Source organism: Pimephales promelas, chromosome 5, assembly GCF_988280905.1.
Source record: "Pimephales promelas chromosome 5, fPimPro1.hap1.1, whole genome shotgun sequence".
Lineage (NCBI taxonomy): Eukaryota > Metazoa > Chordata > Actinopteri > Cypriniformes > Leuciscidae > Pimephales > Pimephales promelas.
In genome coordinates this window covers 40188917-40211180 of record NC_142773.1, presented here as the reverse complement: position 1 = coordinate 40211180, position 22264 = coordinate 40188917, and the positions used below count along the sequence as shown (strand labels likewise).

At 35.0% G+C, this 22264-nt stretch overlaps 1 protein-coding gene across 1 annotated transcript; it reads left to right on the top strand.

Moving 5' to 3' along the window:
- The first annotated feature begins 1908 nt into the window (after positions 1-1908).
- Positions 1909-21824, top strand: ralbp1 (ralA binding protein 1). Its single transcript, XM_039676773.2, has 10 exons — positions 1909-1996; positions 4868-5193; positions 7772-8209; positions 10570-10919; positions 12161-12322; positions 13947-14078; positions 15310-15420; positions 16412-16533; positions 16676-16796; positions 18486-21824. The coding sequence occupies exons 2-10, from the start codon at positions 4947-4949 to the stop codon at positions 18795-18797; spliced, it is 1995 nt and encodes a 664-aa protein (XP_039532707.2). The 5' UTR covers positions 1909-1996; positions 4868-4946; the 3' UTR covers positions 18798-21824.
- The last annotated feature ends 440 nt before the right edge of the window (positions 21825-22264 follow it).

Sequence of the window (22264 nt, the reverse complement as noted above, 5' to 3'; positions counted from 1 at the left end):
AAACAATCAAAATAAGTTCATTTAAAGTTCAGGACATGGTTATTATCACTAACCAAATCTAAAACTATTAAAACATTTCTGTTAATTAAAATAAAGCAACTTGAACTTAAACTAGAGATGTTTCAGTTCAAGTTTTAGTCGACGCAATAAAATTATTAAACTGGAAATCAATGAAAAACTACAATTAAACCTGAATAGCAATATTTAAAATAAATAAATAAAACGACATGACATAAAATGAACATGAAAATGGAAAATATTAAAAATAAAGTTCAACAAAAATTCTAAATGTTAATAAAACTATACAAACTAAAATAACACTGGGTCAGATTATATTTCTTTATGCCTGCAAACAAGCCGACGGGCTCTTTCAGAAAACCACTCACGGTCGGGTCAAAGGTCATCCTACACACAGCGAGGCTTTGCTTTTACCTTTAACTGAAGGTATTAGGAGGATCTTTGATGTATTTGAGTCCCGTGTGTGTGTGAATGGTAAAGGTGGGACGTCTGCAAGTTAAGTTAAAGTCTCACACCAGAACAATTCTTCCACAGAAATGGTTCAGATAGAATCTAACACACAAAAAAAGGTCAAGAAAACCAATTAACCCGTTGCTTCAAATCCTGGATGCACAAAAGAGGAATTGAGATTAAAAAGAAGAGAAAATGATTTAGATTGTATCTAACTATTTATTTGATTGTATGTGTTTGTGTGTGTGTGTGTGTGTGTGTCAGGTTTTGCCTTCATTTTGATGGCCAAATTTCCCCATAAGGATAGTTAAAATCTGGGAAACGGGTTATAAACACACTATATAATGTTCTAGTCATCTAATGCAAGCTAAAACAGTATTTTATTCCTATTTCTGTTTGAATATCATTTATTCCTGTGATCAAAGCTGAATGATGATTTGCTTCTCTTATTAACAATGTTGAAAAAAGAAAGTTTTAAAAATGAAAATAAATAAATAAATAAATAAATAAATATAAATCGTTCATATATTTATTTGTTATAATACATATCAGAGCTGTCATGAATTTTTGAAAGCAGTGTTTGGCCAAATGCAGTGAAGAAACACACCAAACACTACTGCCAGATGATCTTAAAAGGGTTTTATTGTCAAGAAGGAGGTTCAAAGGTCAAGTAAGATGGTGTAAAAACAATTTCAAGAAAACAACAATCAACAATTAAATACTTAAATGGAAAGTTGCATTTTTAATTTAGTTTTGATGTACTAAAATAACTAGAACTGCAAATAAAAAATAAAAATTATATATATATATATATTATTACAATAATGATGAAAAACAACAACATAACTACAATTTAAATCGAAAATATAAAAACGAAAACTAATTGAAAATATGAATACAAACTCTATTAGTATCTCAATTATATTACAGTAAATAACACTGGTGGTACCAGTTTTGACTGTAACCACTGACTCATACAATTCTACTGCAGTTTTATGATGGATGCTGTACAATATGTCCAAACTCTTATCTGGCATCTCAGATAATGTTTCTCACAACCATAAACAAAACGATAATGCCTGAATCATGAATATGATTTCACGGCAATCCCTAAAATGATGTAACCAGAGGAAGGGCTGTTTTTCTGTTACTAAGGACAGTATTTTCCCCACATCTTAGACCTGAATGAACTCACCTCGGTCATTGAGTTGTAGGTTGTAATACTGCACAGTTGGTCTGCTGCTCAACAGCGTCATCTGCTGGCAAATTGGCACATAGAAAACACTGAAAATAATATAGAGATCCATATACATATGTTGAACAAAACCCTTACATCTTATTTTTATTGTTTGTAATACAAACGAGAAATAATATTCTCAAACTCATCCAAACATTAGATTCAAAATAAAAAGTTAGTTTATCAGGTGGCAAGCAGAAAGAACTCAAAGACTGCAACTGCGCATGCGCGCGTGTCAGACGGGACGTAAACAAGCTACAGGAAGTGCAGCTGTTACATTGATCATAGCAGGTTTGTGGACGGATTATTTTTCTTAATATATTTATAATTATTCTTTAACATTTTATCAGCATTGCGGCTCACTTTATCGTTTATACATCTTATTAATCTTTTAATAATTTTAAATGTCGACTTAATCCATTAAATCTGAGGTTCGTTAGCAGACATGCTAAGCTATGAACCTCCCTTTTTGTACTTTTGAATATTTAGTTATAATCATAGTTGTTATTATACGTGTTCATGCATCTTTTAAGTGCGTTTCATTCATTGTTTTTTAAAATAATCTGTCATATGGTCTGACTTGTGTTCAATACAACGAAACAGCTGCTGTCAGGGAAGATTTATTCTGTTCTTTTGTGGAGAAATAACCTGTCGAAATGCCTTTAAATCACTATGGTTGTGTTGGTTAAAGCCAAAGCCGTGTACCCCTGTTTTGAATGTAAGGCGATTTCTTACGGGGTTTTTTTGTGTGTGTGTGTGTGTGTGGATTTATTAGGGGCAGGGCCTGCAGACAAAATTAGTCTCTCTCTCTCTCTCTCTCTCTCTCTCTCTCTCTCTCTCTCTCTCTCTCTCTCTCTCTCTCTCTCTCTCTCTCTCTCTCACACCTTATAATCTTCTTAATTTTTGTACTCAGTTGTCGTCACACAGCAGAATTGTTTAAATGAACTAAAAAACTACCTTATACAGATTAATAAAATTGTCTACCAACAACATATGAATATTATTAATATAAATGTATGTTATCGTGATTTAGAGATTTTTCCTCTTTTAAAGTCAAAAGTGACCTTATTATATCTAAATACAAATTTTAGGTCTAATTGAGATTATTCATTTGAGAATTCACAAATGCATGTTTTTCTAAAACTTTGGTCCTCATATTTTATTATTATTATTATTTTTTAATGACATGTAATAACTTGCTCCGCTTCTGATATGATTTGCACTTGTTCAACCCCCTTGTTTGTTTTTAATGGTATCTAATCTTGCAGGTAATGTTTGAGCTTTTATTGGTTATGGATACAAATGGGCTGAAATAAGATATTATTATACATGACAAAGATTGTTGCTCAAAGTGCTACTATTTGGACCTATACTTTTAGGGTTCACAGTGTGAGACTGTGAGAGTTTATTTAAAGGGATAGTTCACCCAAAAATGCTAAATTTGTCATCATTTACTCACCCTCATGTTGTTCCAAAATTTTTTTATGATTTTAAACACAAAAGAAGATGTTTGTAATCAAACAATTGACGGTAAAGCCATTGACTTCCATAGTTGGAAAAAAATATTATGTAAGTCAATTGGTGGCGTTAACTGTCTGGTGACCAACATTCTTCAAAATATCTTCGTTTGTGTTCAACAGAAGAACCTCATACAGGTTTGGAACAACATGAGGGTGAGTAAATGATGACAGAATTGCTTTCTCTAATTTCAGTTTTTTTTTTTTTTTTTTGGTGTTGTTGGGTCTTTAATCATAATTGTAATAATTCAATAAATGATCAAGGAATTTATTGATGTTGTATAGGAAGACTTTTGTGGTTCGAAGACCAATAAACCCCTTTTTTATTTTAGTGACAGAATTCACGGGTCATTTTATATAGCAATAAAGATGCAAAAATCATTATGGTCACTAGAGGACAGTGTTTTCATCTTTAAAAAGTTATATAGGCAGATTTGAACATTTAGTCACACATAGTCAATCAGTCACACGATTTACAGAACGGGTTTTTTCATTTATTTGAAGGTTATCTGTTCATCTGATTTAGGAAAAGTGATGTTTACAAAACAGACAGCTGCCATGAGGGGTTCATGTGCTCAAAATGTGTTTCAACAAACACACTGTAGATGTTCTTACATTTCTTACAGAAAGAGTGTCATTCAAATGGTGATTGTATTTAAAGGACAACTCCGGCGCAAAATGAACCTTTGGTGTAATTACACATTGTTACCTAGTCAACCGTTATCTGAGATTTTTTTTCATGATTGCCGAATGTAAATAGTTTTATCTATAAAAACAGTTTAGCCTATAATGCTAGTATAACGCTAGTCTATAGGGCATAGAGTAATGACAAATAAAAATCACTTTTTATTACCACTAACAAGGCTCAAAATAGCCCCACAGTAACACGGTAGCACAATAAGGATCCATACATTCAAACCAAAGCATTGAGAACTTTGTCAGTGTCCATACAGTTTAATAAGAAGATATTTTATACACACAGTCAACTTTGCGAATACAGGAAGAAGCCATCTTTGAAAAATAGTCTCTACCAGTCGATCTACGAACGCCGATCCAAGTGCGCTGGTGAGATGTGAATAAAGTGATAAGGTGAGCGCGAACAGTAGGCAACATGTACATATTAAAGAGAAGAAAATGGTTCGTGTTTGTCTTTCTTCCGGAAACAATGGACCATATGAGATTCTGCACAGTTCAGCGCACTTGGATCAGCGTTCGTAGATCGACTGGTAGAGACTATATTTTAAAGATGGCTTCTTCCTGTATTCGTGAAGTTGACTGTGTGTATAAAATATCTTCTTATTAAACTGTATGGAGACTGACAAAGTTCTCAATGCTTCGTTTTGCATGTAGGGATCCTTATTGTGCTACCGTGTTACTGTGGGGCTATTTTGAGCCTTGTTAGTGGTAATAAAAAGCGATTTTTATTTGTCATTACTCTACGCCCTATAGACTAGCGTTATACTAGCATTATAGGCTAAACTGTTTTAATAGATAAAACTATTTAGATTCGGCAATCATGAAAAAATATCTCAGATAACGGTTGAATAGGTAACAATGTGCAATTAGACCAAAGGTTCATTTTGCGCCGGAGTTGTCCTTTAAAGTACGAGAATTTTAAACAACTTGTCTATTTATTCCTGTACAGGTGACATGGAGAGGTGATGCGTCATCAGCCAATCCCAGGGCATCGTGCTGCAAGGAGCCAATAGCAGGGCAGCGCAGAGATGACCGAGTGTTTTCTGCCACCCAGTAGCAGTCCTGTGGAGCAGAGGAGGGCGGAGCATCCCGGGAGTGTGGCGCGCACCCCGAGCTCTGAAGAGATCAGCCCTACGAAGTTCCCAGGTCTGTACAGTAGGGGCGACCCCTCGCCCCCTCACGACGGACACCACCATGAGCCGCCCGACGTGGTGTCCGATGACGAGAAGGAGCACAACAAGAAGAAGAACAAGTTTAAGAAGAAGGAGAAACGCAGTAAGATAAACACACACACTCATATTTACACTCAACAATGCCTTAAAATGATGCACTGATCTAAATCAATATAAATGTTATTGGATAAAAAGCAAGGGCATCGAGAAAGCACAGGCACAAAATATTTAACAAAAAGTTGTTTTGAATCTTCCAGCATTTGAGCTTTTTTAGTATTTTATTATTAGTGCAATTTTATAATCTGAACACCTTTTGGAGCCACTGTACAGTAGATCTTTCATCGTTTTCATTGTGTCATAATCATTTCTTGACTTCCGTTTATGATTTTGAATTTCAGTAGCAAACATGCTTTTAAGAGACTTCTATCTATAATTCTGTTAGATACTGATTTCTGTGAATCAGTTCAAAGTAAATAAAATCAATATTACGATTCAGTTATTCATTTGCGTCATCACAATTCACACATTTTACTGTTAATGTTAATTAGCACAAATCACGCTCGGTGTGCTAATTTTCAAAACGTCAGTATGTGCATATTAAATATTAATTTAAATGAAAATGCAGGAATAGATTTCTTGCTTGTGTTTAAATGGTTGTGGGAAACATGCCTGGATTATTTTAGCAATAATATTTGGGTGAAATTATGGTTCCTCTATTTGACCTACGCTACCGTTCAAAAGTACGATTTTTTTTTTCAGCAAAGACGCATTAAAGGAGTAGTTCACTTTTCAAAACACTTTTGCTGATAATTTACTCACCCCCATGTCATCCAAGATGTCCACGTCTTTCTTTCTTCAGTCGAAAAGAAATTAAGGTTTTTGATGGAAACATTCCAGGATTTTCTCCATATAATGGACTTCAATGGGAATCAAACGGTTTAACGTCCAAAAGACAATTTCAGTGCAAACTGTTCAAAGAGCTTTAAACGATTTCAGACGATGAATAAGGGTTTTATCAAGCAAAACGATCACTCATTTAAGAAATAATAACAACGTTTTCTAAGCTCAAATGGTTGCCTTGCTCTGTTCTGTGATGAGCGTTCGTGACTCTCCTGTTCAAACTTGTTTATCGAGTCATTTGGTTCATTCAACAAACAAAATGAACGAACTGACTTGAAAAAAGATTCGTTCGTTTTGATGAACGAGTTCGAACAGGAGAGTCACGAACATGCATCACAGAACAGAGCAAGGTGAGCATTTGAGCTTAGAAAACGAAAACTTTGTTATTTATTTTTTTAAATGAGCGATCGTTTCATTTGATAAGACCCTTATTCGTCGTCTGAAATCATTTAAAGCCCTTTGAACAGTTTGCGGTTTCTTTTGGACCTTGAACCGTTTGGTTCCCATTGAAGTCCATTATATGGAGAAAAATCCTGGAATGTTTTCATCAAAAACCTTAATTTCTTTTCAACTGAAGAAACAATGACATGGATATTTTGGATGACATGGGGGTGAGTAAATTATCAGCAAAAGTTTTTTTTTAAAAGTGAACTACTCCTTTAAATTGATAAATGTCAGAAAAGACAGTTATAATGTTTTCTATTTTAAATAAACAAGTTTCTTTTTTGATGTATCAACGAAAAAAAGAATTAAATCACAATTTCCACACAAAATATTAAGCAGCACAAATACTTTTATTATTAATAATCATAAATGTTTCTTGAGCAGCGAATCATCATATGAAGAGTTCAGATGCAAAAGCCTATAAATGCCATTTGAAATTTTCTTCTTTAATGATGATTTTGATCAAACTTGTATATTTAAGTTCAGTAATTTCACTTAAATAACAATTAATAGGTAATTATCATTGCCATTTAAGTGAAATCACTGAACTTAAATATACAAGCTTGATAAAAATCATCATTCTAGAAGAAAATTTCAAATTGCACTTCTTAATACGCAACTCTTCATATATTAAAATAGAAAAATAAAAGAAACACGTTTTAATTTGTAAAAATATTTCACAAAATGACTGTTTTTACAACAACAAAAAAATCGAATTGCTGCCTTAGTGAGCAAAAGAGGCTTCTTTCAAAAACATAAAAAAAAAAAATCTCACCAACCCCAAACTTTGTTTTGAGTGGAACTGCATGTATTAAAAGGTTGGAAAATATTGAGATATATATTATAAATATATATATTGTGATCTAGTTCATAGTATGGACTTCTGCCCTTGATGTGCAAATGTTCCAGTTTCTGTGCCGCTTCAGAGTGAATTCATTATTTTCCTGCCACTATATTTAGCTGCCTTACAGCAGCCTATTGCACACAAGCAGGAAGTGATGGAGCTTTAAGGACACACCCTGTAGGTGTGTTAGAGGACCTGTGTTAGTGAGCAGCCGAACACTGTTCTGCTCAGGGTGAGGAAATGGATCACTAAAAAAAGAGCTGGCACAGGGGGATATTGCTAAATTGTAAGCTGACCTCTTTAGAGCAGTGCCTTTCTCTCGGTCTCATTTCGTTCTGCTCGTTTCAGTCTCGCCCAACCTTGAGAGAGACAGAGGGTGGGACAGTAAATTTTGCACAGCAGTTAATAGGACGTTTGTTTTTGTTCAGCGTCAGGTCTTGGAAGAAACATGTGATCTCTTCTCATTTAGTTTTTTAATCTCCTCTCCCTGTAGCTGAGGGATACGCCGCTTTCCAGGAGGACAGCTCTGCCGATGAGGCCGAGAGCCCGTCCAAGATGAAGCGCTCCAAGGGTATCCACGTCTTCAAGAAGCCCAGTTTCTCCAAGAAGAAAGAAAAGGATTTCAAAGTGAAGGAGAAGGGACCTAAAGAGGAGAAGGCCAAGGAGAAGAAGTCCAAAGACCTGACAGCTGCGGACGTGGTGAAACAGTGGAAAGAGAAGAAGAAGAAGAAAAAGCCGAGCGCAGAGCCTGAACCGGTGATCACGGAGACGACGACGACGACGTTGCGGCCGATCTTCGGGGCGCCTTTAGTGGAAGCGGTGAGGAGAACAGCGCTGTACGATGGTATACAGCTCCCGGCCGTCTTCAGAGAGTGTGTGGACTACATCGAGAGCTACGGCATGAAATGTGAAGGCATCTATCGTGTCTCTGGTACGACCCTTTTCTACTTTGGGTGAAGTGAAATTTTATGTTTGTTTATTAAAGGAATATTCTGGGTTGTTTTCAACTTTAAAGGGTTAATTCACCCAAAAATGTCAATTATCCCATATTCTTTCAGCCAAACACAATTGGAGTTATATTAAAAAAAATATAATAATAAAAAAAACACACTTTAAATTGTAAAAATAAATCACAAAATGACTGTTTTTACAAAAAAAAAAAATCGAATTGCTGCCTTATTGAGCAAAAGAGGCTTCTTTCAAAAACATTAAAAAAAAATTTTTTTTTTTTATTAAAGGAATATTCTGGGTTGTTTTCAACTTTAAAGAGTTAGTTCACCCAAAAATGTCAATTATCCCATATTCTTTCAGCCAAACACAATTGGAGTTATATTAAAAAATATATATTAATAAAAAAAAACACACTTTAAATTGTAAAAATAAATCACAAAATGACTGTTTTTACAAAAAAAAAAAAAAAAATCGAATTGCTGCCTTATTGAGCAAAAGAGGCTTCTTTCAAAAACATTAAAACATTTTTTTTTTTTTTATTAAAGGAATATTCTGGGTTGTTTTCAACTTTAAAGAGTTAGTTCACCCAAAAATGTCAATTATCCCATATTCTTTCAGCCAAACACAATTGGAGTTATATTAAAAAAAATATAATAATTAAAAAAAACACACTTTAAATTGTAAAAATAAATCACAAAATGACTGTTTTTGCAAAAAAAAAAAAAAAAAAATCGAATTGCTGCCTTATTGAGCAAAAGAGGCTTCTTTCAAAAACATTAAAAAAAAATTTTTTTATTTTTTTTTTATTAAAGGAATATTCTGGGTTGTTTTCAACTTTAAAGAGTTAGTTCACCCAAAAATGTCAATTATCCCATATTCTTTCAGCCAAACACAATTGGAGTTATATTAAAAAAAATATAATAATTAAAAAAACACACTTTAAATTGTAAAAATAAATCACAAAATGACTGTTTTTACAAAAAAAAAAAATCGAATTGCTGCCTTATTGAGCAAAAGAGGCTTCTTTCAAAAACATTAAAAATTTTTTTTTTTTTTTATTAAAGGAATATTCTGGGTTGTTTTCAACTTTAAAGAGTTAGTTCACCCAAAAATTTCAATTATGCCATATTCTTTCAGCCAAACACAATTGGACGTATGTTAAAGAAATATATCTTCCACGCATTATAATGGGAGTGAATGGTACAATAGAAGCCTGAAAAAAAAGCGACTCCATCCATCATAAAAGTAATCGATCATACGTCGGATCAGAGATCCAGAACTAGACTCGAGTACGGCTATTACTAGAAGCCAGTGACTATAGTTTGTGAAGTTATAAATATGGATATTTTTCTTACAAAAACGCATCGCTTTACTTCAGAATGGATTCCTTATATGTTGGATGGAGGAGCTTTTTTGGGCTTCAAAATCTTTCATACATTCACTCTAGTTATAAAGCTGGGAAGATCCAGGATATTTTTTTCTTATAAATCTGATTTGGCTGAAAGATGAAAGTCATAAACACCTAGGATGGCTTGAGGGTGAGTAAATTATGGGATATTTTATAAAATATGGGTTCATTTTTGGATGAACTAACCCTTGAAGTCAGTTATTGCAGAGAAAAATTTTAACTTGTACAAACATTTAAAGGAGTAGTTCACTTTTAAAAAATGAAACGAATCTTTTTTCGAGTCATTTAGTTCATTCAATGAACGAATTGACTCGGAAAAAGATTCGTTCGTTTTGATGAACGAGTTCAAACAGGTGAGTCACAGAGCAGAGCAAGGCGAGCATTTGAGCTTATAAAACTTAAACTTTGTTATTTATTTTTTAAATAACCGTTTCGCTAGATAAGACCCTTATTTATCGTCTGGAATCGTTTAAAGCCCTTTAAACAGTTTGCAGTTTGAACTGAAACTCTCATTTGGACCTTGAACCGTTTGGTTCCCATTGAAGTCCATTATATGGAGAAAAATCCTGGAATGTTTTCATCAAAAACCTTCATTTCTTTTCGACTGAAGAAAGAAAGACATGGACATCTTGGATGACATGGGGGTGAGTAAATTATCAGCAAAAGTTTTTTTTAAAAGTGAAAAATCCTCCTTTAATCGTCTTTACCTCATAAGTGGGCTTGGATCTTTTTGGTCCTCTTGTGATAAAAGAGAATTATTCCACTTTCCATTCATGATGTTTAATGCAAAGCTAGACTGCTGAAACAAAGTGAAAGTTTGAATGGAAAGTGACTTCATGTGCCTCAGCAGCTTTTCTTTTATCCGACATAAAAAGTCAAAATCAAATGCGCAAACTTGCAGCTTTTGAATCTCGTGTGTGTTGTTTCCATAGGTATGAAGTCTAAGGTTGACGAGCTGAAAGCGGCGTACGACCGCGAGGAGTGTCCATGTCTGGAGGAGTATGATCCACACACAGTGGCCAGCCTGTTGAAGCAGTACCTGCGCGAGCTGCCCGATAACCTGCTGGGTAAAGAACTGGTCCTGCGCTTCGACGAGGCCTGCGGGCGGCCCAGCGAGGCGGAGAAACTGCAGGAGTTTCAGAGGCTGCTGGGGGAAGTGCCCTCGGGGAGCAGACTCCTCCTGGCCTGGCTCATCACTCACATGGACCACGTCATCGCCCGCGAAATCGACACCAAGATGAACATCCAGAACATCTCTATTGTGCTCAATCCCACTGTACAGGTGAGCTGAGAATATACAGGGGATGTCTTGATTATCAGTTCTAGATGTGTTATGGATCATTCTACGCTTGTAGTGGCATGTCCATATGACAATATATCAAATATATATATATAAACATAAAATACATAAATTAGGTCTATTGAAGAACATTTGTTATCAGTTCGTTAAACATCTGATCAATATGAACAGTTTTGGACCTTTGCAATATTTTGTAAATATTCAACACATTATATACAATTTATGATGCATTATTAATAAATTATATATATAGATGTGTGTGTATGTATATATATATATATATATATATCATTGATTCTTGAGATTAGGGACAACAGCTTTTGATTTTCTAAATAAAAAAAAAACTTTATTATTTTTAAAAACAGTGTATGCATATTTGTAAAATGAGGGTTTGGCTATGTAACCATGTTTTGGAACAACCTCCCAGTTGTAATATTTTTTTTTTTAATATAAATTAGAGGTTTGCGGGATCAGCACTGGATTTTTGTCAACACCATCAGACGCATACAAATGTCTATAAAATATTTTCAATTAAATTATCACAGATATTTTGACTCTAAGGGGTTTTTAATTGTCTTAATCACATATATATATATTTATTTATTTATTTATTTATTTATTTATATATAAAGTTACAAATATTTCACTAATTTAGTTATAATGTGTTACAAAATATCGGATGAAGGCCTATGGATGAATATTTATCCTAATTTGATTTGATTGATTTGCAAGACTTATTATTATTATTTTAAATTCAACATTTCAAGTTTCTCATATTACTCAATAATCTTTCCTCTCAGATTAAATATCATAAATAATACAGATTCTTTTTCCATATGTAATATTTTGTCAATTTTTAATACATTATATACAGTTATGGCAAAAATCTACTTTTGTACCCTGTATGGATGTATATTGTACAGTAAAGATTCTCTGATGGGAAGTTTAGTATAAGAAAATCATGATATACAGAGAGTTTTTGATGCGTTTCTGCTCTCAAACTGAAGGTTGTCCTACTTTACAGTCCCACAGGAGTGTGTAGGATGGAGGTACTGCTAATGAGGTCTTTGTTTGGGGTCAGTTTTATTTGAGAAGTGACTGCAAATTATGTGGAGAAGAGGGGGGTGGGCAAAAACACCATAAAGTTAACTCCCATAAACCTTTTTTTTAAGGTTTACCATGACTGCGTATTCCTGTATGACACAACACTCTCTGGTTTCTAGATCGGGAACCGCGTGCTGTACGTGTTTTTCACGCACGTCCGTGAGCTGTTCGGTGATGTACCTCTGAAGCCGGTCGTCCATCCACTGCGCTGGTCCAATATGGCCACCATGCCGACCCTACCTGAGACCCAGAAGAGCATTAAAGAGGAGATCCGCAGACAGGTGATTCACAGGACTGAAACACACAGGACGCTATATTTGTGACTGATTTAGATTTATATAAAATATATATATATATATTCCCATTAAAAGTCTTAAAAAAATCCTTAAGTTGTTCCATCTGCTAAACACAGAAGATGATATTTTGAAGAATGTGGGTAACCAAGTTGCCATTGACTTCCATAGTATTTTTCTATTAAAGTCAATGGCTACCATCAACTGTTTGGTTACTTTGCTCTTTACAATGTAGTTTAAAAATGCCTTCCAATCTCGCAAAACACTTCAACATGTCACAGTTCACCCCAAAAAAGAGAGAGAGAAAGAAATTGTTTTGCATGAAGGTAAAATAATGCACCTTTTCAGAATATGCAATTTTGCACTTTCATTCCAAATCTTACATATCTGAAATACATCTATATAGTAGTATTTGTTGTATTGCTTTTAGTTTATGCACAACGACATTTAGCACTTCATTTCATTCAAAAAAATCACATTGTATATCTTCTACCAGGAAGAGGAACCTGTATCATGAAAGAAGTTTTACATAAAATGAATAGTTTGAATGTGTCAAAGGCAAATGTGTCCTTTGTGAGCAGGGAAATGCATGTGATATTCAAAACAGGAGATGAATCCAAACTGTGTGAGAGTGGAGAGACTGGAAACAAAAACAGTTGGAACGGCGTAAACAGCCCTGGTGTGACGCTTCAGTGTGTGAATCTTATCGCTCAGAGATTGCTCTTTCATATCTCTGGAAAATTAATGTTTTTTTTAAAGTTTGTTAAAGGTATCAGTTGTTTATACTAAAATTCAGACCCAAATGAGTTTAGAGCTACAATGCACAAAGCAGTTCGGATCATTTAGTCTGAGAAATGCCCGAGTTCATATTGAGATTTGCCAAAAACAATTCGAGACATTGTTGAGATCTCTTCTGAAACTCTAATGTGTTTTTCTCAGGAGGAAAGAGAAACAGGAACTGGCTGTAGGACAACTGAGATTTTAAAGAGATCTAATTTGTAGTGATTACCTACAGCAGAAAGAAACGGTGACGTTTAATTGGCTCCTTTCCGATGGCGTGACTGAAATGTTTACTTAACCTGTTATTGATGTCTTATTTAATGTGTGTTTGAATAAATCTGTTTTTATTACAGCCACTGCAGGGCTCGATAGTGCCAGCATTGCATTTGCATTTGCATTAGCGACTAAAAATAGATGCGTGTGAACTGTAAAATGCATTTAGGTGCACGTGTGTGAATAAAGGTTTTTTAATTCTTTTAGAAAGGCTCTTCCCTATGCTGACTTAATGAAAAAAAAATAATTATCACGTGATCCACACAAACGCGCCTTAAATAAATGGGTTTCATGGCGCAGCACATAGTATCGTATCGCGTCCCTCCCTATGCTAAAAACGCGTGGAAAGCGTGCCCGCGTCGCTGTCTCCTTTCCACAAGCCTGTTTAAAATCTAAATTGTGCAATTTAAATGTTTGTGATCATTGATAATAAAATAAATTGTGTTTTGGGTTTCTGCTAAAGGTAAACTTTCATTTCGGTTTCAGTAAAAAAAAGAAATGTTCAGTCAGTGTGTTTGTTCTTACGGGTCTTCGCATCTGTCCACGTGTCTTTCTGCAGGAGTTCCTCTTGAACCGTCTGCACCGGGATCTGCAGGCCGGTGTGAAGGATCTGTCCAAGGAGGAGAGACTCTGGGAGGTGCAGCGGATCGTCACCGCGCTGAAACGCAAACTCCGCGAGGCCAAGAGACAGGCAAGAGCTCGACACTCTGACCCCCTGACCCCTGCTTTACTGCACATCAGAATCTCACAATGAGTTTGTCTGAGCAAGAGAAGCATCAAATAGTTTTCAGAAAACTTACAGAAAGAATATTTTTGATGTTTTCGATAAAATAGAGATAAAAATAGAGATAGCATGAGAAATTAAGGAAGAACTGACTTTTATTTTGACCTTTGAATTTGATCTATGTATAATTTATTGGGAGAAATGGATTGAGAACTGTAATGTAAACGATGTGTACAGCTTGTTCTGTTCTGTTTTTATTTTCTGCTATATTTCTTTAATACGTTTATTTGAAAAATCAGTCATAAAAATAATGTTTAAAAGAGAAAGATTGAGAGTAGTGCGCTATACTACACTACCATCCAAAAGTTTGGGATCAGTAGAGGTTTTTATTTAAATTTTTAAAGAAATTCAATGAATACTTTTATTCAGCAAAGATGCATTAAATTGATCAAAAGTGACACTAAAGACATTTTATAGTGTTACCAAATGTTTCTATGTCAATTAAATGCTGTTCTTTTGAACTTTCTATTCATCAAAGATTACGGTGTCCACAAAAATATGAAGCAGCACAATTGTTTTCAACATTGATAATAATCAGAAATGTCTCTTGAGCAGCATATCAGCATTTTAGAATGATTTCTGAAGGATCATGTGACACTGAAGACTGGAGTAATGAAGCTGAAAATTCATGTTTTTTCTGTATTTTCGATCACATAAATGTGAGTCTTGGTGAGCATAATAGACTTTCAAAAACATGAACAAATCTTACTGACCCCAAACTTTTAGTGTATATGAAAGAACAGATCACAAAAAACTTTATTGTAGTTCCATTTATTTAAGAAACTGGCCCCTAAAAACAAATATTTACAACTATAGACCATTTTGCAAGATGTAAACAACACTGGTCCAGAAGCACTTCCTGTTTCAGTTTTTTAACACTACATAAAAGCTGGGATAAAATACAACCAACAGAACATGTAAAACTGAATCAAAAAGTTAAACAAACATCTTTAAGATGTTTTCTTTACATGTGAAATAAAGAAAACAGTTACAAACTGAAACAGGAAGTGTTTCTGGACCAGTGTTGTTTACATCTTGCAAAATGGTCTATAAACTTTAATTTACGCCACATTATTTATCATGCCGCACTTCCAAAAACGTCTTGATGTCTCATTTCTCTGTCCTTCTGAATCTGCAGGAGTGCGAGACTAAAATCGCACAGGAAATCGCCAGCCTGTCTAAAGAAGACGTATCAAAGGAGGAGATGTCTGAGAACGAGGAGGAAGTCATTAATCTTCTCCTGGCTCAGGTGAGAGACCACCTGTTCAGATGCTACTGCTACTTTCACTGCGTTTTAGATGCTGGTTTGACACTCGCACAGCTCTCTGACAGATAAACAAATCAGCTGGTCAATGATAAGCAAAAAGTAATTGCTTTGCGTATGATACAGCCGTTTGCAACATATGAAGGTACAGTAAGTCTCAGTAAGCACAGATGACTGCGTGCAAGCAGCATACGCACAACCGGCACATCCGGGAACTTAACTGTCAATTTTGTCAAACTAGACTCCCCATTGACTTCAATACAAAATAACGGCAAAAACCAACGTCCGTAGGCGTAAATAACTTAATAAATCACTTATATAAAAAATGTCAAGTAATTATATGTCCACCCTGCCTGCCATAGAGCCTGAAAGACATTTTTTTATGCCCGTTATCAACTAGCCCAGGCTACCTGCCATCATCATCATAAATTCATAATATATACATTACATTTTTTTACTTTAAAAAAACTAAATAAAATCATTCAGGGGCTTACCTGGTGACTCGATGAGGTACAATTAAATGTCCGGGTAAGACACCTCTGGCCACTGCGACCAATTTGACGCTGGGAGAATAAAGGGACATGTTTTTAAATTGGCCAAATTAAGTTTGTGTATGTATCTTTCACACTCTGTGGCAGGCAGGGTGGACATATAATTACTTGACATGTTTTATATAAGTGATTTCTTAAGTAATTTACGCCTGTCGGCTGTGTACGGACGTTGTTTTTTGCTGTTATTTTGCATTGAAGTCAATGTTTTCCCCCAAAAGTGGGCGTGAACCTATTCAGAGACATTCTATGACGCAGCGCCGGTTGTGCGTATGTGACGAAAGGACATTTTTTTCAGTCCAAAAACTACCCTACTGTTCTGCTACATACCCTTACTCTATTCATACAAAGTGTAGTATGTGAATTGGGATGCAGCCAAAGATTCTTTCTGTGTGATGTTTGATGTGTTTCTCTGCCGCCCCCTGCAGGAGAATGAGATCCTAACAGAGCAGGAGGAACTGATATCTCTGGAGCAGGTCCTGCGGCGGCAAATCGCCACAGAGAAAGAAGAAATTGAACGATTGCGTGCTGAGATCGCAGATATACAAAGGTGAGAGTTCACCCACAGGGTAATCTGTTGCTAATTATTCTGCTCATTTGATTTCTGTGGGAAGCAACGATTTGATTTTATTAGTGAAACACGCAAGGGTCATCATTACTCTTTATCTTCCATGTTCTGCTTGAAATGACAGCCGTCAGCAGGGCCGCAGTGAAACGGAGGAGTATTCATCAGATAGCGAGAGCGAGAGTGAGGATGAAGAGGAACTGCAGATGATTCTGGAAGACCTGCAGAAACAGAACGAAGAACTAGAGGTGAGAAGACTCTCATTTAATTGACTATTTGCTGAGCTCTGTCCTCTTTAGTTACTGCTGCTAACTGTGACTATAGCTAACAACACTGGTTGAACTGGTGCTACCAACTTTCTTAGTTGGTCGCACCCTTTTTTTTTTTTTTTTTTTTGCTACATGCCATGGGATTAATAAATGCATGCTGATGAAGTGGTTTTAATGGACCAAAGCTATACGCCTTATTCACGGCAGCACCATCTTTGATTTTTAATGAGAATGAAAGCGAGGCTGTGAGGGATAGACATGCATCTCTTCAATGGGCTGTACTGTTATTTAACGTGTTTTCGGATTGTTCTGCTTATGAAACACTGGAAAAATATCTTTCCAAGACATTTCAGTTGACAAAAAACTCCCGACTATGTAAGCTGTGGAAAATTGTAAGTAATCTAGGAGCTTTATTCAGCTTTTTACAGCGGATGCCATTGGAAACATGGTAAGTCTATCCCTCACAGCCTCACTTTAATACCTGTCATGGCGCTACTCTGAATAAGGTCTATAGCAAAGGCTTTCTGGGTCTCAGCATAAACACCTGTAATATATTAATTATCATTGCCAAATTTCAGAATTTTCATGGTTTTGTAATTTTAATCTGTAATTTTAAGCATTTTAAGTTTGAATTATATACAATCTATCTATTTACATTTGAACCATAATCTACTCTATCTATCTATCTATCTATCTATCTATCTATCTATCTATCTATCTATCTATCTATCTATCTATCTATCTATCTATCTATCTATCTGTCTGTCTATCTATTATCATCTTTCTATATTTTAAAAATCATTAAACATTCAAATTTATGCATCACATTTTAAAAGATTACAGTATTATAATAAGCTAATACAGATTTTTCGTTATCAAAGTTTATAGTTGTAACAAGAAATCTCACACTCCTTATTTTGCATTTTATAATCATTTCCTTTTCCTCAGTCGAGCCCCTCATCTAACCGCTGAAACGACGTAGAAAGGGGCACGCAGTTTCGTGAGACATTTTCATTTTTATATACCTTAATTCATTAATTCGTAATTGGCGCGTTCCACCATCAGTGTGCAATGCGCGTGACGTCTACGTTCGTCAATAAATAAACTGCACGTGTCTTGCGGAAGAACACCGTAGCCGGACCTACTTCTCTCCATTATGTCTATGGCGAGTCACGCGGGGACTGGGCAACTCCGCATCCGAGTCGACCCCGGGATAAAATAGTCCGAATATAAACACTAATTATAGGTGTACCGATTCAGGATAAGTCAAAAACACGGTTTGGAAAATGGATTCATGATGTAGTCTACTCATTCATTTTGAACATAAGTTACGGACTGCAGCAGCTGATACAACGGCGTTCTGTTGCACAAGCGTCCACTCGCACATATGCGACCCTTTAAAATTTTAACTCGCACATTCTCAAAAAATGGTTGCATATGCGACCAATTTGGTCGCAGTCTGGAACCCTGATGACATCTCTGAGTGCATCAGTGTGAGGGCGGGACAAAAAAGCCTCCAGCAACCTGTTACTCATATGAGCGAAAATGAACAGTTTTTCTTGTTTGAGCAGCCATTTCACTTGTCACAATAGGAAAGAAAGCACTATTCATCCAGTTCTATGTATCAGTCTCATGATGAGAGCTCTATGTTTTTGATTTTCTCTCCAGAATAAAAACACTCATCTGAATCAGGCCATCCATGAGGAACAGGAGGCCATATTGGAACTGCGTGTCCAGCTCCGCCTTCTTCAGAGTCACAAGCTACAGCAGGAGCTCATAGCCCCGCCCTCCGCCGAACAGGCCCCGCCCTCCCAGCCCAGCCCAGAGGAACGATCTAAAGTGGATGAACCAATCAAACGTGTCGCAGCAGTCGCCATAGAATCCACTGCCGCTGCAGCTGCCGCCTCAACCAATGGGAAGCCTGGAAAAGATGCCATGAAGCCATCGCCCAGCAAAGACAAGAGGGAGGCCAACCTGTAAACCATATGACCATCATAAAACACTTCAGCTGTACTTGTGTTTGCTTATCACATGACTTGGGTCAAGGGTCAACAAGGTGAAGTGAGATTGGCAGAATACTGGACAGCGGATAACAGAGGGAAGATGTGATCGGACTCAATCTGTGAAACGTAGGTCAAAAGAGAGACGAGTGTTGGAATCATTTCTGGTCATTATCTACAATTGACTGAAACTGCATTGCGTTTAAGTTCGTATGTGAAGTTGCAGCAGCACAATCAGATCTTTGTGAGTGCTCGGATTTATTAGATCTGCCCTTTGACCCGTGCCTAAATGGACAGGGTGATTCTCTTTATTATTTTTTTTCACAATCGGTTATGAGTATTAGGGGTTTTTGTTTCAAAAAGTGAATATTATCTGTCCAGCTCACGTTGCACCACACAACCCCCCCCCCCAAAACATTTTTTATTTATATTTTGCATGAAGAAAATTACGCTTTTTTTAGGACTATTAAAATATATATATATATATATATACACATTAAAAAATTATTAGCATGACAATTAAACACATTTTCCCATAATTCTCATTACCTTAATGCAAATAAAACATCAATCTCATTACTGAAATGTGAAGAAAAAAATATAATATATTATTTACATTATAAAATCACAGTATTATTTGTTGTACTGCCTTTGTGCCAATTTAAATGTAAGGAATTTTATAGTAATTTAGTTCTTAATAGTCATGAAAATAATGCTGTAATGCAAAAAAGAGAGAAAATCTTAATTGTCCTTACACTAGTTTGCATTTTCTTCATGCAAAAATATTTTTCCGTTTCAATTTGGGTTTAAATGTAACCTCTGGACATCTTATTATTCACCTCAGCATTTCAAGAAACTAAAGCCATGAAATATTGAGCATAATAGGTTTTTATGATGCAGCCTGTGCGCGACAAACATCCGAATGACATGCAACTGCAATCATCTTCTTAGACGCCTGGCTTAACATGCAGGTTTACCTTATTGGTTATTATTAACAAATGCTTCACTTTATTTATGCAGTTTAGTTCAAATGAGAAAGACGTATTCTGGATGTCTATTACCAATGTGTGGAAAAAGCTGCAGAAATCCTGGTGGGCTGCCAGTTCTCCTGTTGTAGGTCGAGGTCAGTGAAAATGAAGTCGTGTGTGTTCTGAAACCACTGTGCCATAGGTGACTGAAGAATTACTCTGAAGACAATGTTATGCAACCAGATTGTATTTTTACCTATTGAGATATCGAAAGGAATCGGTTTTGAACGTTTATTCTAAATCTCACTATTTAATAGTCAACATATATAGGCCTGTAACTGCACTAAAGTGTGCAGATGTGCACTTCTAGAACGTTTGTTGTGGAACTGGTAACATTTTGGTTCGTTTCCGTGCATTCACGTTACGTCACTCTGTTTTTTTTAAGACAAATTTAATGAAGCACAAGAATATTTCTGATTGATGATTTTCGAGGGGTAGTATGGGATGTTTTAATAAGTGTAGGTGGTGTGGTGAATCTCGAAAAGAAATGTTTATCCGCAATATCAAAAGAATATTTTGCATAAATAAAATGAAGCTTTTTTTTTTTGACAGTAATGGTCATGAAATGGAAAAAAGTAGTGCTGTCAAATCAATTAATCGCATGTGACATTAAAGTTTATATATATATATATATATATAAATAAATAAACTTGTGTGTATATATATATATATATATATATATATATATATTAGGGCTGTCAAGCGATTAATCGCGATTAATTGCATCCAAAATCAAAGTTTGTGTTTACATAATAGTGCACCCACTGTGTATAATTATTATATATATATATATATATATATATACACACACACATGCATGTATATATTTAAGAAATATTTTCATGTGTATATATATATATAATTTATATTATATATAAATATTTTATATATAGATAATATTTTTAATATACATGTGTGTATGCATGTGTGTGTATTTATATATATATATATATATATATATATATATATATATAATAATTATACACAGTGCATCCACATATTATGTAAACACAAACTTTTATTTTGATTTTGGATGTGATTAATCGCGATTAAACGTTTGACAGCCCTAATATATATATATATATATATATGAAGCGTTCAGATGCAAAAGCCTCTAAGTGCCATTTGAAATCTTCTAGAATGATCAATTTTATCAAGCTTGTATATTAAAGTTCAGTAAATTGCAATGAAGATTACCTATTAATTGTCATTTAAGTGAATTTACTGAACTTAAATATACAAGCTTGATAAAAATGATCATTCTAGAAGAAAATTTCATATGGCACTTAGAGGCTTTTGATTCTGAACTCTTCATATATATATATTTGTAAATATATATATTATAACAAACTTTTATGTTGGATGCGATTAATTGTGATTAATCAATTAGACCGTATTAAAAAAGGCTTCTTTTTCTTTTGATTTGGGATGAAATATGAACATTCAGTTTTTGTGAGATCCTGAAGTTTTGGCACAGTTGTTACAGATGTTCTTCACACTGATTGATGTTTTAGTGGAAACTTGCACTAGATTGTTACCAATTCTTCTCTTTTTTAATACTGATATTCTGTCAACTTTACTTTATTATTATTATTTTTGTCTTGTTGAATGCTAACGTACCACTGGATGATTGTGTATTATTATTATTCTTTTTCGTATATCACCCATTTCCACCCTCATTTTTGCTTTGTTTGTTTGTTTTCCCCTCTTTCTTGTCATGATGTCAAGTAAGTGAGATGCATTTCAATACTGTATAATTCTAATCAAAGCTATTGACTGACTGATTTGTCAATTATATCAGATGTAAAAAAGCTCTTTTTTCCTTAATGTTTCTGCTAGGATTTATCTCAAAGAGATACGTACCTGCTCATCTACTTTTGGAAATCATAGTTTTTCATATTATAGACAAAGCTTTTGTAGCTCATGATCATTGCGAACTGAAAGCTGCCATCGAAATAAAATGATAGGTTGGACAGTAACTTAAGTTTGGAAGTTTTTCACTGGAATGCAGAATATCATGGATCGCTCCTGTATAGTGTGTTTAGTGATTTATTAACACAATTATGTGGTCTAATTTAACACAAGAAGCATAGAGATTAAGAATTTCTCTGTCGAGTCATGACTCGAAAAAAGATTTGTTCATTTTGATGAACGAGTTTGAACAGGAGAGTCACGAACGCTCATCACAGAGCAGAGCAAGGCGAGCATTTGTGCTTATAAAACTTAAACTTTTTTTAATTTATTTTTTAAATGAGCGATCATTTCTCTAGATAAGACCCTTATTCATCGTCTGGTGTCGTTTAAAGCCCTTTGAAGCTGCACTGAAATTCTCATTTGGACCTTGAACCGTTTGGTTCCCATTGAAGTCCATTATATGGAGAAAATCCTGGAATGTTTTCATCAAAAACCTTAATTTATT